Consider the following 18,097-nt stretch of genomic DNA (forward strand, 5'->3'; position numbering starts at 1 on the left):
TCGGAGAAAGCAGCTCCTCAGCAGTATCTTGTTCTAATTAGCAAGGCACATAAAAGTTACCAATTACCGTGCTGGAGCCTTCCTTGTTTAATGAATCTCTCTGTGCTCTGTGGGAGAGCAGGAGCTCCCCTGGATTTGTGGATAGTTGTAGTTTTTATCAGTAGACCCTGTGATGGCACTGCAGGACTCTGAGCCCCAGAAATGTCCTTCCCTTGTAGATTTGGTGACTCAAGACCCCAGTATCTCACACCTCTGGGAGCAGCATCAGTCTTATTTTTATAGGGTATATAAATATATTCAGTCCTGCATAGGACAAGGTCAGATGTGGGATGAGATTGGATGTGCTTTTCATGTACAAGGTTGGCCCTTGGCCATTCTGGCATATCCCCTCCTTGGGGAAGTGGACCTTACAGCCTGAGTGGAGCCTAATGTGAAGCCCTGATCACAGCACGTCCTGTCCTGGAGCATCTCCCAGGGCAGCCTTCAGGGCAGTGTGACCCTTGAAGCAGTGTGGACTGCCAACTCACCCTCTGTATGTCTTCTCCAGGACACAGAGTTCTGTTCTCCCCAGTTCTCATGAAGAGAGGCAGCTCCTGCCTCCAGCACAGCTCCATCCTCATCACTGATTCTCACAGACAAACCCTCCCTGCAGGCTGTGTGTGCCCATCCTGTCCTCTGTCCTCCCAGAGAGGGATGAGCTGTGTACACCATTTGCAGTATCCAGCCTCTTAAATCAGAGTCATCTTTTCAATGTGAACACTCCAGGAAACGAATCTTGGCAGTATGCGAGTGGAAACAGGGAATTTCAAGCAAGCACTGGAAAAGGTGTCTGCATAAAACAAGCAGGAAACTGATCCCTTGTGAAACTGTGCAGGAATCCAAAGTTCCTAACAGCTCATGGGGAAGGGAGGCTGCTCATGCAAGGCCAGCCCCTCGTGGGCTGAGGCAGCCACAGCTCTTCAGATTGCAATGATTCTACCCTACTTTCTTCCATCAGCCTCTCCAGGCTTCCTGTGTCCCATTAGAGCAGAACAAATCATTGCATATTGTTGCAACTGACTTCTGGACTAAGGAGATTTAAAGTGATGGTTTCAGGTAACAAATGCTTTTTGAAAAATCAGTGTTGAGTTGGCAGATAAGCCACTTAGAAAAGAGGTGATAATTTGAAGACTTGGCTATTAAATATTCAGCTGGCTCTACATGCCAGGTAGTGCCTGATGCTTTTGTATTTTATAAAGAAGGAAGAAGAGGTACCTGCTGTGCCAGGGCTTCTGCGTGCAGGAGGGCATTGATGGAGGGCAAGCTGCTGTCCTCGTAACTTGATCTGCGGGTGCTGATTCGGTCCCGTTCATTTTGTACAGCTGCAAGAGAGGATTTTGGCTGAGCTGCAGGTCGTTCATGGCAATGCACACTGAAAACTAGCACAGACTTTTGGCGTTCCCCTTCCTTAGCTGCAGTTTCTCAGCTTCCCTGCCAGGCAGGGCGGAGGTGCAGCTGTCTCTGGTTTGGGAGGGATGCCAGCGAGACCTGACTGCATCTGGTGGATCTGATTTCTTATTTGCTTTATTAGACTTTCTAGGGATGGGGTTTATTCAGAACCCAAACACCTGTAGAGTTCAGTGGGGAAAATTTCCTGGCAAATGATCTGAGTGTTTTGATTTCATGATATGAGGTTTGAAATGGTGGCCATGCTCATGTGTACAGCCCAAAGCTGATGTGTGAAATGGAGGAGTATCTGTGAGTTTCCTTGCCCACATGACTCCTGTGAGCTCCATTCAGAAAAGCTGTTGCACTGGTGTAGTTGGAAAACTTATTTCTCAACTACAATAAGGAAGTGCAGAACTGCTCCTGCTTATTCATCCAGAGCAAAAGGGCTCTCTCATACCGTATTGTAAAAGCATCCCAGGACAGGTTTGACTCCAGTGTGCCTCCCTGTTCGGTCTAGTCTTGAGGGCTTTGAGGGGGAGGATTTGTTGCTCTGTCTGTCACGAGGCCTGGGCTGGCTGTAACTCACCCTGGCCATGCCACTCAAAGCCATCTGCTCAAATAAGCTATTGATCCATGGCAGAGGAAACAGCACAGTCCCTGCCTTGGGCTGGTGGCTCTCTGGATTGATACGTTCTCGATGTATGAATCCACCTGATAAAAAGCAATAATGAGGCTGGGCCAGGAGAAAAGCCCTGCAGTCAGCGGCTGTAAATAGGAGCTCTCAAGGTTATGCTGCTTGTTATCAGTAGCAGGCCCCCGAGTTCAGTCATGCCATGATGTTTTCCAAATGTTTGCTCAGTATTAGCTGGTCATGCACCTAATGTAACTTCTATTGAATATTAACAGACAACAGCACAGCTCTGGGCAGGGGATGAGCTGCATGGAGAGGAGGATTCCTATATTCTTCAGAAAAAGTCAAGAAAAGTTGCTTGGGATACCTCACCTCCTTTTACAGGGGATAAATGTTCCTGCTCAGAGGTCTTCCTGCAGCCACCAATGTACCACTGGTACTTCCTGTTGTCTTCAAGGACCCTTTTACTCCAAAGTTTCTCCTTGAGGTGGTGTGAACTGGGAGGAGCATGGGGTTTAATTTCCCTGCATGGACTAACAGAGACAAATGCCTCCCAGTTGTCCTTTTGCAGACATGAGTGGGGTGAGCTCTGTAGGATGCCTCTACTCTTGGCAGTTTGTCCCTCCACTAACAGGAGCACCATCAAGGCCACCAGGTTCTCCTGCTCCTCCCCAAAACAGGGCTAAACAAGGGGAGAATCCTGCCATGGGGATCTGTAAGGGCTGCAGAGACAGGGAAGCAGGGGAGCTGAGGGGGTGATCATGGGCCATGTAGGGATATAGCTCTACTCTTTTAGTACAGTTAAATAGCAAAAATGCTCCACTTTACTCTGTATCCTTTCTGCTATGGCTGAATCTAAACTAAACTCACTGCCTCTCTGCAGAGGCTCAGCAAGAACCTATATATCTATGAGGGAAAAAAAAGGTGCAAAATGTCAGTGTGACTTTTGTTGGACTCACCTAGACAGTTGTGGGTTTTGTGGTCACTCTGGGATAACAGCACTTGGAGCAGTTTTACCAAAGTATTTCCAAATTCCCAGCCCTTCTTTGAAGTTCGGGCTCCTCAGTGATGTGGAGGAGCATTCCCAAACCCCTCCAATGGAATGACAGTGTAGGAGCCCAGGTGCTGTGTGTGTCAGTGTGAGCAAGAGTGAGCTAAAGAGCCCTGGGTGTGATTTATGTGCACAAGCATGAACAGTTCTGAGACACAGGCATGGACCTCCCTAAATCCCCCTGTGCTGGGGGTCAGGATCTGTGCCCAGGAGAGAACAGTGCAGGGAACACAGGGCTAAGGTGGCTGGGCAAGTGTGCAGCTGGCAGGGACCAGCCTTGGCTGCAAGGGCTTCCTCAAACATACACAGGCAGCGTGAGGGACTGCTGCTGGGGGAAGGCAGTCACCCACCTTCCTTCTTCATTCCTGCTCGGAAGCACTTCTTAAGCCTGCAGTACCGACACTGGTTTCTTTTGTCTTTGTCTACCACACACTGCCTGTTAAACCTGGGAAGGGAGGAAGAAAGAAAGATGTGAGGACCAGCAAGACTGAGCCTGAAGGCAGGACAAGACAGAGCCTTAAGCTCCAAGATGTGCTCAGAGAAGGTTCCCAGAGGATCACCCTGAGAAAGGAGCCCCAGTCTGTGATTTTTCCACTCTTGCTTTAGCCTGTGGTTTCTTTTTTGCATTGAAATCTCAGCTCTCTCCTCTGCCTCTGGATGGTCAATAAGGACAGACTAGAACTGAGTCACATGCAGGAGCTCAGGTTGCTGGTCCTGCTCATTAACCATTAGGGACAGGATGTCTATAGTGGACTAACAAACCCCAGGGAAGTTAAAAGTGTGATCTAGGAGGGTCAGAATCAACTTGGAAGCTACTGTTCTAAGTTAGATCCCAGTAGAATGGAAGGAAGAATGCCTTTATTGTGAATTTCAAAAAGAGGTGGAGGGTTGTAGTAGCCCATTTTTGAGGTTAAGAAGTCAGTTTAAGTCCCTGCATCGCTCCAGAGCACTCTCTGGGATTCTCAGAGGTTGTTTCTGACCTCTGGACAGCATTGCTGCTCTGCAAACTGCTCTTCTGCCACTTGCACTTCAGAGAGGACTTGGGAAGGAACCAGCTCCTTCCCTCCAGGCTTGTGTCACCAAATCCCTGCACATGCCTGGTGGTCACTTGAAGCATGAATTTCACTTGCAAATTTGCTCTAATTTACAGCAGATTGATACAGTTTGCAAAGTAAAGACAAAGGAGTACAAAGCTGGAGAAGGGCTCCCAGCCATGCTGAACACTGTAGTTTTTGAAAAGGCTTTCTTCTACTGTAACTATTTTAAGCCCCCAAGCTATGATTTGCCCAAATGGATTCCTGAAAGCAGCTCTTAAAATATTCCTGTAGTGCATATAAAAGCCTCAGCTTTCAAAGAACTGGGCACCTTGGCTTTTCTGATGGAGTTATGGGGAGGGGACTCCCTGGGCAGCCACCTTAAATAACCCTGGGGTGCAAATGATGACATGCTTCACAGGCACTCATAAACGTGGGGCTTCCTTCTGTCACTCAGGTTTTAGAGTCAGGTTGCTCTTCATGCTCTCCAAGTGGCTGTCAGGCCATCAGGAGTAATTGACCCAAAAAGCCCAAGGGATTTAGACACTGTGAACTGAGGATTCTTCCGTTTCCTTTGTGACTTTCTACATGTGAGTTGCTCAAAGCCAGCAGCAGGCAGGTCACAGCTGCTGATGGCACAGGAGAGCCGTGGGCTACCCCCAATGGCACGAGGTGCAGTGCATGAATTTCAGGGGCAACACAAGTGCCTCATCCTCAGAAAAGTGCATGCTATGCTGCCCCTCATGGTGCTCCCCAGGTGTTCTTGTGTCATGTACCAGGCAGGGACAGCACTGTAGCTGGATGGCAGGCACACATCCATCTGGTCGTGGAGAAGGATTGCCCCCAGGGAGAGCAAGGTTTGTGCTGCACTGAGTAGTGAGGTGCTAAGTCCCTGAAATGGGGTTTCTCCCCTGGCATCTTGCTGCTTGCTGGCCACACCCATGGTTGGCCATACCCATTTGCAAGAACATGTGCTTGGCCCCTAAAGGATGGGGCAAACCTCCCAGGGTCTTTCCCCAGGGATCCGTGGAGGGCAGTCCCAAAGTCGGGACACTCACTGACCCCTCCCAGCTGAGGGCTTAGCTCAGGGAAAGTGGAGGAGGTTGCAGGGAGGATGAAGAGGATGAAGGGCCGTGCTGCTGCACTTCGAGGGCTTTGCCATTGAGCTGTGAGGGGCTGTCCTGTCTGAGCCATGGGTCTCTGTGCCCTCTGTCCTCACCTGCAGGAGTACATGTGGTTCTTCCTGACGCTCCTCCTGAAGAAGCCTTTGCAGCCATCGCAGCTGGAGGCCCCGTAGTGCTTGCCGGTGGCGCGGTCCCCGCAGATGGCACACAGCGTGCTCACCCCAATGCTGCTGGAGCTGCTGAGGTTGGCTGCTTCTGACGGAGACGTGTCTGCTTGGGGAAGGACACAGCAAGAAGATGACAGTGACACAGCCAGCCAACATCTGCTAACTCAGCTACCAGTCAGATTTTCTTGGAGAAACCAGGCAGCTGCAGCCTGGCTCTGTGGCAGGGGCCGGCCAGAGAGAGTGTGTAAGCTCTCAGTGTTTAAACAATTGCATTTTGAGGTGCACTAAAACTCCCTGTATTCCGTAGTGAGACCCCTCTTCCAAAGGCCTGGCTGAAGCAGTGCCTTCAGATAAAGTGGAAGCCCGTTTGCAGGAGTCACAAGGCAGAGCCAAAATTCCTTGGGGATTTGCAGACACTTTGGGCTGCAGTAGTGTGGCCAGAGAAAAAGCTGATGCAGAGTTAAGTGGAGGTATTACAGCTCGGGGTGAGCAGCTGATTTGTTAGGGAGGTGTTTGTGTTGTTACATTGAAAGAGCCCAAGACAGCCCTGAGCAGATGAGGTGAACAGTTCCCTTGTCCAGGCATGGAGCCCCAGCCTGCACAGCCCCTCTTTGGGAAAACAAGACTTTAGATAAATAGCAAACTCAAATGACTTCAGCTGGAAAACTCACGTGGGCAAAGGCTACCCATGCAAGGAAGGGCTGATTAAAGAAAAAAGGTGGCACTCTGGCATGGAGAAGGCTGTAGGCTGGGTATCTTCCAGAGTCTGGTAAGATCACAGTGGAAATTGATTTGTCTTGCAGTCCTTGCGGACCAAGGGGGACTGGGGCTTGCAGGGCTTTTTTTGGAGGGTAGGGAATTGCAGCAGTCTCTGGAGGAAAGGACATCTGAAAGGCTAAAAACCATACAAGGGCTACACTAAACCCCTCTAGCAAGCCAAACAAACCTCAAGGCTGAAGGGATCAGCCCTTAATTCAGTTGATCTAATTGTCCCCTCCCATGTACGTTTTTCTGTGTCAGCACAGGCACATCCCCCTCCCTCAGTGGAAAAGCCAGTCACAAATCATACACAGGATCTACAAAGCTATAGAAACCTGCTGGTATTTTTAATGCTTGAGTCTATTGGCTCCTGATTTCTGGGTTTTTGTAGGGACTCAGTTAAGGCTCACCCTGGAAGGGCCACAGCTGTTCCCACCTGGCACCCAGCAGAAGGGCTGGTCCCAGCTGGGCTCCCCATGGTAGCCCAGCTGTGGTGCTGGCGGGGCCAAGGCAAGTCTGGCTGGGGGAGGACTGCATTTTTAGTTTCCATTTTACAGAGAAAAGGGAATTTCAGCAGGTGCAGCACATCCTCCTCATGCCATCCCTCAGCAGGAGTAACTGGCACAGAACCAGCAGTGAACCAGCACAGGGATTTTTGAGTCTTCCCTACCTCTGGCAGGGCCTTTCATTTCCCTGCCTGCTTTCTGTCTTTCCAATTCCTGTGTCCCTCCTGTATTTCACTGTGAGTCACTTTGCTGCCTCTCTGTGTCCCTGCCTGGCACACCCTGTCACGCAGCTCCAGCAGCACCAGTGCAAAGCTCCTGTCTCCACTCCCAGAGCTCTGAGCTTTCCCAAGGCTATCCTGGCTGTCTTTTGCTCCTGTGAGCAGCTTGAAAAGAACCTTTCTCCATGAATATCCCGAGGGCTCAGCTAAATGCAGCTCACTCCAGAAGGAAAGTCAAATTCTCAGTTCCAGCTAAACATAGGACTTAGATGTGAGAGGAAGAGCTGATCTGCCTGTAATCCCATTACTTGTATATCTGTGGCAGCCCAGATAAATCCCTTTTTAGCAATCTATCAGGCTGTAATCAGATGAACATAGAGCAGGAAAAACTGGCACTCTTATCAAAGAAATTGCAACATCTCAGTCTAATAGTCAACAACAATGAAATTATTGCCTAATGGATAATTTTCCAATTGAGTTTATTCTGCCAAATATGTGCCAAAAATGTGGGCTATGGCTGGCTGCAATCAAGTGGTTGGAGTTAAGGTAAATGGCAGAAAGAAAAAATCTGTCTTTGAGAACTTGCAGCTGATCCTTGTGTTAGGACAGGAGCTGCTCAGAAGGTCCCTGAGCCTGTCTGAGCACAGGATGCATTTTTCTGTGAGAGGCAAACGTGGTCCCTGCTGAGCAGCAGCCCTGGGGCTGAGCTGGAGAGCTGTGGCAGGCAGTGGCTGGGCTCTGGGCAGTGCTTTTCCAGCAAAAGAGGCACAGGTTCTGCAGGTGGAGGTCCTGCAGGAGGTGTGTCCTCAGAGCAGCTGCTGCAGTGCCAAAACAGCCCTGGAAGCAAGGGCTGTCCCTGGCCTGGAGCTGGGCCCAGGAGGAGAGGAGCTGGTGCTGCCTGCCCCAGCTGACTCACCCAGTGTTACAGCACACTGGATCTTGTCACAGGAAATTATCCTGTCCCTCTGCTCCATGGAGCCCTGTGTCCAGGGCAAATACAGCTCCTTGTGCAGATGCTTGCTGGATGGGAGTGGGGCACGGAGAGGGAGCAGGGCCTGAGCTTGTCTCAGAGTGTGCAGATGGATATCAGCAGAGCCAAAGGGGGTGACTTCTATCCCTAAGGCACCTGAAGGGGTAGGACCAGCCTGCAGGAGTGGAGAAGGGGCTGGGACCCAGAGTGGTGGGGGGTTATTGCACAGCAGAGCCACTTTGCCACCGCTGTGTTACATCCCTGACAGAACAGAGCCATAACCCAGGGAGGACCCACACAGGCTGTGATGGAAGAGTCCACAGAGCCAGCACAGCCCTTCTGGGACAGAGGTGTCCAGCAGTCTGGAAGGAAAAGGCTTGGAGGGCTGGAAGGAAAGGGCTGGAAGGAAAGGGCTCAGAGGGCCACTTTCTGTGGCTTCATTTAGTCATTAACCTCATATTTAGAGAGACTTCAGGGGGGACTTGGAGAGGAATCTCTTGTTATCTCTGAACAGTTGATCACCAAGACTCTTTGGTCCCCAGATGGGTGGGATTTCTGGAATTCTGTGAATTCTGGAGGATTAAGTGTGATGCTACCCTCCAGAAGGGATGGGAACATTTATCTATCCTCTCAAGGTCCCCTTGTCCCTCTTACTGGGGGCTGAGGCAGGAAAGGACATGCCACCCCACACTCCAGTGCTGCACTGGGGAAGGGCTGTGGCTCACAGTAGCTGCAGCGGCAGTGCCTAAATCACTTCTGACAGTGATTTCCACCCTTACCAGGTGCTAAATGCCTTTCTGCTCTAGGAGCTGACTCTGAGCTCTGGAGACACAGGGTCAGCTGTCTGTCTGGTGAACCATCAACAGCACTTCATGCAGAAACTTTTGGCTGAGGTCTGGGAGACCCCCACCTTATTCAGTCCCAGCCCCATTGCTTGGGTTGAATGTCTGGAGGGGACCTCTCATTCAGCCAGCTCCTGGAGCGGGCCTGCTGGGCTGCAGGACACCACCCTGCCTGTACCAAACACAGCTCTGCTCTCTCCCCTCTATTTTCCCCTGGGGAAACAGAACCCTCCCTGGGAGCTCCCCATCTTACAGCCCTTCCTTCCCCGGGAACATTTCTGTGGCCACCCCAGGGGCTTCTCCTGCAGCCCCCAGCTCATCCCACCCAGCAGAGGGGAGAAGGTGGAGGAGACTCACCATTGCCCATCGCCAGCACCTGCATGTTCTCAAACTCCAGGGTGGTGTATGCCGGGTCTAGCGCTGCGCTGTAATCTGCCATCTCCATGTCTATGAGGGCTTTGGAAAGGCGCATTATCCTCAGCAAACACGGGCCAGATTGTACCGATTCCCTTGTCCCAGGCTATTGGCCCTCCTGCCTCCCTCTGCCTTCACTGCGTCCCCTACCTGTTGTCTTTTAATTCAGATATTTCTCTGAAAGGATTTGCTGAGCCTCAAGGCCTATACTCCCAGAGGGGTGGAGGCAGGAGGCAGGGGGTTAATCTTTAATCATCTCACCCATTGCTGAATACTGCTAAGCTTTTTTTTTTTTTTTTTTTTTTTTTTTTTTTTTTTTGGTGGAGCAGCAGTGATTCTTGTTGATTGTTTATTATTGAATCTCAAGGCGTTTCTGATCCTGGCTCCTGGGTGCAGGCAGCACCACAGGAGCAGGCACTCACCAAGATCTAATGACCTTGATGCTGAGCTGCTGGTGTTGCTCTTAATTATACCTGGGGTGGAAAACTTGGAAAAAACCCTACCAAGAGTACAAGGTTCTTCGCCACTTCTGTCATTGCCTTCCTCTCCTCAGCACTGATTGCCTACACCTCTGTTTTTCCCTTCTCTTGCTCCCTCCATCCCTTCCACTCCCTCTTTTCTCTCCCTCATGGTCAGAGAAGGTCAGCTCCTGCCTGGAAATTTACACGTTGCTATGTAAAGTGAAATATATGACTCCTTTTACCTCCCTATAAACCAACTTTTACAGGAGGCTGGATGCCCTATAAACAGATCCCATTCTGCAGCCATGCCCAAACAGCGAGGGGGGCTGAGGGGTGGCACAGACACCCTGGGAATGGCCAGGGTGGCTCCTGTCCCACAGCTGAAATCACTCTGTGCTGACACCCCCAGCCTTGGGTACTGGCTGATCTGCTATAAAAGTTTCATGAGACAGGTTCCAACAGAGCAGCAGGAGCTTTCCTTCTGCGGGTGCACTGTCTGCTGTCAGCACCAGACCTGGGCTCTGACCCCACTGGTGCTGGGCAGAGCTGCCTGTGCTCTCCTCCCCAGCTGCCCCGTGGGACATCACTCCTCCACTTCAGCCAGAACTGAGACTTTTCAGTCTTAATTGAGACTCAGATCTCAATTTTGAGATCATTGAGTGGGAATTTAATTGATTTCTGAATGGCACTGGCTCATGCAAGAGAATCAGCAATTAATGATTTGGTATCAGTTTGTTCTGCATTGAAAACAGCCCCGTGGTTTCGCAACCAGCAGCGACTGAGTCCACACGCTGCTGATCTGGGCTCCCAGTGCCTTGTGTTTGTTCTTCCCAGGCACCCCAATGCAGCCCCAACCCCACTGGCACCATAAGCTGCCCTGGATATAGTGCCATCACTGCCACAACATGAATCCAAGGTCTCTGGCTCCACACCAGTACATGCCTTTGGGCAGTTGTGCTAGATTTTCTATTCACATTTTAGGAGCACACGGAATTGTTCAAGCAGCCCTTTGCCCCCCAAAGCCATGACCTACATATCACTTCTGAACAGCTCTTCTACCCTGAGGCTGCAGTTCTGCCAGAGTGAATCTGAGCACAGGGGAGAGCCCCTGCTTTCTCACTTGGGAATGGTGATAAATGATCCTTTGCTGCAGGGGAAACAGTGATTCTGTCAGTGCTCCTGAGGGACAGGCCAGAGCTCATGTGCTGGTGGCTCTTCCTTTAGGCAGATACAGTCCTTGCCAAAAATTGGTTTTATGATGTGCAGACTGGGATGGAGATGCAAGAATAGAGCATAGCCTTTTCCATAGCCTTATCCCAGGGACCTCAGCCCCAGTCCCGGCCAGGCCAGGGTGATCCCTTTGATTAGATAAATGCTACAGACACCAGGTCAAATATGTGCAAGATTTGCCACAGCGTCTAGTAAAATATTGTAAAAGCAAGGCCCGTTCTGCTCTGCTCAGCAAAACAAACCTTTTGCATCAATAGCCTGCTGAGCAAGGGGGCTGCAAAGGCCATTTACTTCCCAGGCAGGAAGGATTAGAAGGGCCAGGAATAGAAATCAGAGAGGCAGCATGTGCAGGAGAGAGGCAGATAAGGAGCAGGGAAGTTTGGAGAGCATTAGGTGGCTCACGAGGCTGGGGCTGTCAATGGGACACAGTGTTTTCCACCCAGGACTGTGTTGACTGCTGTTTTTCACCGCCAGTGTCCTCTGTGGGTCACCAGTTGCCCCTCCCAAATCCTTCATGTTGGTGTGGAGGTCGAGGGCCAGACCAGCCAAGGACACCACACACCTCCTTTGCCCTGGAGATGAGCTCTGATGGAAGCACTGGCTGCTCCCTGGGCACTGTCGCTGCAGGTGAAGTCTCCCCTGGTGTCTTTTGCCTGGGAAGTTCATGGTTGTCTCCCCCGGCATCCTCATGTGGTGACTTTTGGGACAGCTTGCTTGCACTGGCTTGTACTGACCAACAGGACCCCACAGGTCTGTAGCTGTTTTAGGTGGGAGATGTTCAAGTCATCAGCTGCTTGTGGAGCTGTTTCAAACACTTCTGGCTACAGAAGGCGTCTTGCCTTTCTTATTCCACACAGAGAGACAGCTCATAGCTGGAAAACCCCCACTGATAAGTGAAGGCTGTTCCCAAACTAGGTGCTCCAGAGAAGTTAATCTTTCAGATCTGCTCCTCTCTCCTGTCCTGGTTCTCTGTACACTCCACCCACTGTTTCCGATGTCAAGTCATGGTTGCAAAGGAAACCATGACAGCTATGGGGTTTGACCTGTTCTATGTCAAGTGATTATTTCATTTTCATCTGTTGAGCAGTAAATCCTTTCCCACACTGGCACATCATGGCACTAATTCTGCCTTATCTATATATCCCCCATCTGGAAAATTTATGCAAACCTAAAGGGGATTCCCTGAAAATTAGATCTGTGCTTCTCAATAGGTGAGGACCAGGGACAGAGTATTTAATAGGGCATTTTTGGAAAGGATGCCGTCACCTACTGTGCTTGCCAACTCTGCATGTCCAGCAGGTGAGCTGGCTCCTCTCAAGGGGCTCCTCCCTGGTGATTCTTGAACAGGGTGTTGTAGGATCAGAGGATAATTGATGCCAGAAGGAACCTCAGAGTCTCTGCCCCAGGCTCCTGCTGGAAGCAGGGCCAACCGTGAGAGCAGCATGGGCTTCCTGCAGCTTTATCTAGCTGGGTCTTGAACACCTCCAAGGATGGAGAGCAGCCTCGGCAGCCAGCTGGTGCTTGACTGTGTTCATGGTTAGACACTGGCTGAACCTCTCTCCAGTTTTTATGCCCCTTGTTCTCCAGCCATGCACCCTGGGATGAGCCTGGGCCCATCTTTTCAAGTGCTCCTGTGTGTGTTATGCTCCTGCAGTTCCTGCTGGCCCATCTCTCCCTGCTGCTGCAGGATGCAGCCCTGCCTGCCAGTGGATCGACCAGGCACCCAGTCTGGGCTTGCCTGCAGACTTCCTGAGCATGGACCATCACCAGGGGCCCTCCTGCTCGTTGCTTTTCTCTCTCACAGCTCTGCACTCTTATAAAGTGCCCGGCAGAAAAGCCAGAGCCCAGGGCCAGCAGGACTCCCCTCAGCTGTCATCGGCAATGCCATCGCTGGCCTGGCAGCCCTGACTCCAGAGCTCTGCTCCCCGTCACTCCCAGCTCCAAGGCCACTGTAGAGCTGGAATATTTCACATGGCCTTTTTTTCCCGCACATGCACACAAAGCAGAGATGGGCTCAGGTGTGGAACCTCAGCAGAGCAGCCAAGCCCTGAGCACGGTCAGGGCCCTGCTCGGCCCGTCGCCATTTCACGAGCGAGCTGTGGGGAAGCAGGAAGCCCAGGTACAAGACAAAGAACAAAAGTCCCAGGGGAACGTCACCAGCGTAGTCATCTCCACACATGCAAAGGTCCCTTCTGCCTTTTTTTTTTTTCCCCTTTGAAATTTCAAATTCCAGTTTGTGGACAAAGTCCTGCCTATCTGAGAATATAGATCTCCGACCACTGACCAAACTCCACTTCAAGCAGTCCCGAGGACTGCTCTTCCCCCTGCCCACGGACGTGTCTGCTCAGTCCTTGGATCTCCCAGGATCATGCTGAAAATTTTGCACTGGAGCACAGCACTGGTACTTTCACAAAGCGGATTTTGTACTTAATGTCAGCAGCTTCTTTCTGGGAAGAACCTCGGGAATAACCAGGTAGGAGCCTTATCACCTACAATTCATTTGGCCAGCCATTGAAGAGAGAAAAGGAGAAGGAGAAACAAGGGCTTCCATTGTGCTTGTACCAGCAATTTTAGTTCATCATTTAAGTAAGGGAAGGGGAAAAAAAAGCAGCTTCAGAGGGGATGATAAACTAGAGGGAACATGAGCTTGTGGAGGCAGAGCCACTCTGTATAGTTAACTGATAACTCCAATTTGCTCTTCCCTCTCATCTTTTCTGATTCTCTCAATTAAGCTCAACTTATTCTCATGCTAATCATTTCTTGACCTGTTTATTCTGCATTAAAAAATTAACAGAGAGCAGTTTACTGCATGACTTGCTCACACAGAACTGCTACAGATTAGCAGGCATGCTTTAAGCCCCTACACTGATTCTTTTGGGTCTCGCAGCCAGTCTGCACAGCTCAAGGATGAGCTTTTTTTCCTGTTTTTAAAGAACAGCTTTTTCTAAAGTCAATATAAACCCCCCTCCTTTCATGCCTTGAGTATATTTGCTCGGTGACTATTTCCAAATGGGAAAGATAAAGCCAAGGGCTTGTGTTTTGTCAGACTTTTTGTAAACAGAGGTATTTAGGCCATACTGTCAAACCCTCCTGCCTTCTACCTTGGCGTGCTGTGACTCCAGAGCAGAATTGTCAGTGTGTTAATAAGCAGCTCCAAGGAATTTTTTGGGGCTGTAATGTTGCAGGTCAGTGCAGCTGCCCAAGCCCCCAGCTCATGGGGTAGATCTTTGCCTCTGCTCGCGGCAATCATATGACAGACACACAGATGGGAATCTGCTCCCATGTCCCTCCCCAGAACATCCCCAGAAGCTGTGAGAAGCCTCCAGGGAAATAGATGATTCAGCAGAGGTTGTTTAGGGTCCGTTTGCCCCTTGCCAGCTGCACACTGCGCATCCCTGCCTGAGCAAAACACTTTGTAGAGGTGAAAATGAGCCACCAGCTCCATCCAGGGAGGTGGATTAGAAAGATCCAGCAATGAGAGGCAGAAGGAGACCACAGCCATGTGCCAGACCTTGCCTGGGGAAGATGCAATCAATTTTATCATCCTGTTCCACAGCAATCACTCTTGGTGATTTACTTTCCCCAGGGCTGAAGTGCCTGCCACTGGGGTTGGGGCAGATTTGCTGTTTGGAGCTGGGGGCAATGGCCAGGATAGACAAACCCTGTGCAGACCCCAGACATACTGTCACTGATCATCATGTGACATGTGCTGGCACCCCAGGCTCCCCAGCACAACTCAGGGTGACAGAGGCAGCTTCCTTGCAACCTTAGGCTGCTTCTGAACAGAGTTATTATCAAAATGTAGCCAAACCAACCAATACTGTCCTAGTCCCCAGACCACAAAATTCTCATATGGAGAACTGAGGCAGCTTTTGGGCATGGGGAAGAGTTACTGTAAAGAAGGTATAAGACTGCCTGAACTCCTCTCCAAAAGCAACATGTGCAGTTCAGCAGAAGCTGGGATGATGTTGGGCCTGGAGGCAATTATTGAAGCTAAAATAAGTAGCTGCTCTGCAAAAGTGGTAGGGAAAGAACTGCAAACACGGGGACAGACAGATCATTTCAGCATATACTGCTCTGGTGATAACACTGTGCTTGCCTTTCATCCCAGGACTGGAGAGGAGTTTATTATCCTGCCTAACAAGGGCTCTGAACTCTTGAGGAAGTAATTATTATTTCTCCTGGGAGCAGTTATTATGCAAGAACAGTAAATTTGAGCTGTTCCCAGAAGGGTGGCTGTACTTGAAAAAGCCAGGGCATTTGCTGATGTGTATTTGCCATCACTCTGCCTGCCCTGGATTCCCTGAAAGCAGTATCTGGCTCTGGGGTCTGCAGTTTTGCTGTTGTGACTCTCGAAATCTGTCTGCTCTGTTTTTATATAAAATCATGCAATGAGCCCAGGCCCAAGGGAGAAAGGGGAATAGATTCATCTTCTTCCATTTATACCACAGGCTGCAACGTGACCCAAGCTACAGCTCGCACCACTCATCCCACTTGCCCCCTTCAAACCCTACACCACAGGCACTGCACTCCATCCAAACCCCAACCCAGCAGAGATCCGTACACTTTCCTGCTAAACACTCTCCTGCCAATTTGGGAAGAAGTTCAGGAAAGCTCTGACTTTGCCATGTGCTGCTCCAGGTTCACTGACTACACTGGCAAAAGCTTGGCTGAAATCCAGTGGTTTAAGCCCCATTGAAATGGGGGAGCAGGAGCCTCAGGGAAGCAGCAGCACTGGAGAGAGGGTTTGCTGCCAGCCACAGACACTACTGCTGTCTGTGCCTTGCCAGCTCACACATTTAGTGTGGTAGGGATCTCAGCAACCCGCTCTAGACCCCGGGAGAACTTATTTAGCAGGTGGATATGATTCCTTTGGGCCTGAAATAATCCTGAAGCTTCCAAGGAAAAGGATCCCTACTGAGCTCACAGTCTGGCAGGCAAGTGTGTCTCTCCCTTCAGCCCTGCCAGCTGTTTGCAGGCCTTTTACGTTTCATTGACTTTATACGTTCATTATACACACATGAAACAGCCCCTGAATCGTTTCAGCTGTGGAGCAATAGGTAAAGGAGGAGAACAGCCAAAATCAACAGTGGTTGCACATCAAGTTTTACCTTTTTTTTTTTTTTTTTTTTAATATATTTTTGCAAAGCTAGGTTCATCAACAAGCCACTCCTGGAAGTGACCTCCAGTGGCTGCTGGGGCTCTTGGGATCATCCCTCCCTCAAAATTGGGGCAAAAGACTGCAATGATGCTGAGGGGTGGAGGGAGAGCTGCAACAGAGCAAGGGTGTCAGGGGACAGTCTGAGCCCATGGCCCTGGAGGAGGGCAAGTCAAGAGCACCTCAAGGACAAAAAGCATCTTCTTGGACCCAACAGTTCCAGCCACCCTCCTGCCCTGGGCTGGCTGGCAAAGTCAGCCCCAGCTGGGGAGCTGAACTTTGGGGAACATCTTAGGACAGGGCCATGTGTGCCTGATGGGAGGAAGCATGAGAAGGAGGGAGGCTGCTGCAGGTGGGAGCACTGGCAGGTCTGAATCAGGAAAGGTAGGCTGGGCATGGGAAAAACAGCCCATACAAAGGGGTGAGGGGTGGTGAGTTAAAATTCAGGAGATTCTAGTTTCTGAAGACAAAAGGAAACAAGTTAGTGCAAAATGCTTTTTCTCTGCAGGAGTGTGCAGAGTGCCTGAGTAACCTGTCATGTCCCCAGTGTCCTCAATCACCAGAGCACAGCAAGGAGTGAGTGAGAACCAGACAACACTCAGGAGCTCCACGTCCACAGCAGCTGCACGCTCCCCACACACCCTCCTGTGTGACACAACCCTCCTGTCCACTGCCAGAGAAACAAAAACACAGCAGAAAGCAAGGTATGGGAACATGGGAACATAGGAAGGGCAGGGGATCACACGTTCCTACAGTTCCAGAAAACCACAGCCAGGACACTGCAGGGACAACTGCCTGGCTCCCAGCTAGCAAACATGGGAACTGCTGATCAGCTGGGACTATTCAGCTTAGGTAACATTTGACTATTGTTTGTCCCTTTACATTCCTGCAAGTCCTGGTGCCATTGGCTTCTTGTATCATAAAGAAATTAAAATATATTATGACCGTAAACGACATCATTTGAGGAAATGAACCACTTCTAGTAAACGTATCATGGGACGCTGAAGCCATGAACTCTCCTATATTGATTTCCAGCTGATAAAGAGCTCAGGTACTGCTGGGAGCAGCCCCCGGCATGACACTCCCCACTGGCATGGGGAGCTTGTCCTGTGGGATGCAGACTGGGGGTGCAGGCTACCCCAGAAAGCACAAACCCCAGCACAAACCAGCACAAACCCTGCTCAGGAGGAATTTCTCAAGCAAGAGGAGCAGCTCAATTTTTGCTGAGTCCTGGAGTGGAATGGAGGCTGTTGGGGTGTTTTGGGGATGAGGTTGTGTGAGGCACAGGGGTCCAGGGTTCAGGAAGCACCAAACATGTCCAAGTTCCTCACGGTGCTGGCAGTAGTCCACTGGAACTTGGACATGTTTGGTGCATTCTAAGCCCACCCAGCCTCCTGGCCTCCACACAGCTGAGCACAGAACTGACTGGAGTGGGCCACAGAGGAGAACCCTAAAAACCTTCCTGGTAAGGACTCTGTGCAACCAGTAAAGTTTGCACTGGGAGTGTTTTTCTCTTAGTTGCTTCTGAGCTTTCATTCTGAGGGCCAGGAAGTCCCACTGCAGGTCTGGCTCAGGAGCAGAGGCTGTGCTGAGAGTGGCAGGATCTGTCCCCGGGGCAGCCCAGGGCAGTAATGCCAGGCACTGGGAGCTGGCCTGACAATGACTAAATCATTGCCCAGACAGCACAGGTAATCACTGGGGTATCCACGGGGTGCCAGCCTGACTCTACCACCTCTTCCCCCAGGAGAACAGCACCCATCATGCTTCCCACGTTGGGATATCTCTCTCTTGTGCCCCAGAACCAGCCTGGGGACATGAGCCATCACCACCCACAAAGCTGGTATGTGCACCCTGCACAAAGCAAAACAGAAACCAGGGATGTGGAGATCCCATCCTCTGGGAACCAGCAATATCAGTGGGAATGAGCCTATTTCAGCAGCTCCAAATCCACACTGGAGACCCTGTCAATGCCCTTTGTTCACATAAGCTCTGCAGCTGCTTCTCTCCCTGCTGCAAGTGCTGGGGGAGCAGGGGGGTACCTGGTGTTTCCTGGAACAGGTGGTATCTGCTGCCATTCATCTTCCAGGGGTGCTCAGCTCCGTGG

General features: G+C 50.7%; 1 protein-coding gene and 1 long non-coding RNA gene across 6 annotated transcripts in view; one reads left to right on the top strand and one right to left on the bottom strand.

Moving 5' to 3' along the window:
* HNF4A (hepatocyte nuclear factor 4 alpha) overlaps positions 1–18,097 on the bottom strand; it is a 36,522-nt gene that overhangs the window by 10,367 nt on the left and 8,058 nt on the right. The window contains exons 1-4 of one of the 5 annotated variants that reach the window (XM_077787019.2): positions 9,088–9,436; positions 5,364–5,541; positions 3,461–3,555; positions 1,255–1,361 (exon numbers count right to left, since the gene is read on the bottom strand). In XM_077787019.2, coding sequence (XP_077643145.1) covers positions 1,255–1,361; positions 3,461–3,555; positions 5,364–5,541; positions 9,088–9,202 — 495 coding nt within the window. In that variant the 5' untranslated portion in view covers positions 9,203–9,436. Of the gene's footprint in view, positions 1–1,254; positions 1,362–3,460; positions 3,556–5,363; positions 5,542–9,087; positions 9,437–18,097 lie in introns of those variants that run through there. The other 4 variants (XM_077787020.2, XM_085558030.1, XM_085558029.1 and 1 more) reach the window with 4 other exon arrangements.
* LOC110469291 (uncharacterized) lies at positions 11,070–16,999 on the top strand. The gene is made up of 2 exons (XR_002465221.3): positions 11,070–13,308; positions 16,502–16,999. It is a non-coding gene; the product is annotated as an uncharacterized LOC110469291 (long non-coding RNA).

Source organism: Lonchura striata, chromosome 20 (genome assembly GCF_050655825.1).
Source record: "Lonchura striata isolate lonStrDom1 chromosome 20, ASM5065582v1, whole genome shotgun sequence".
NCBI lineage: Eukaryota > Metazoa > Chordata > Aves > Passeriformes > Estrildidae > Lonchura > Lonchura striata.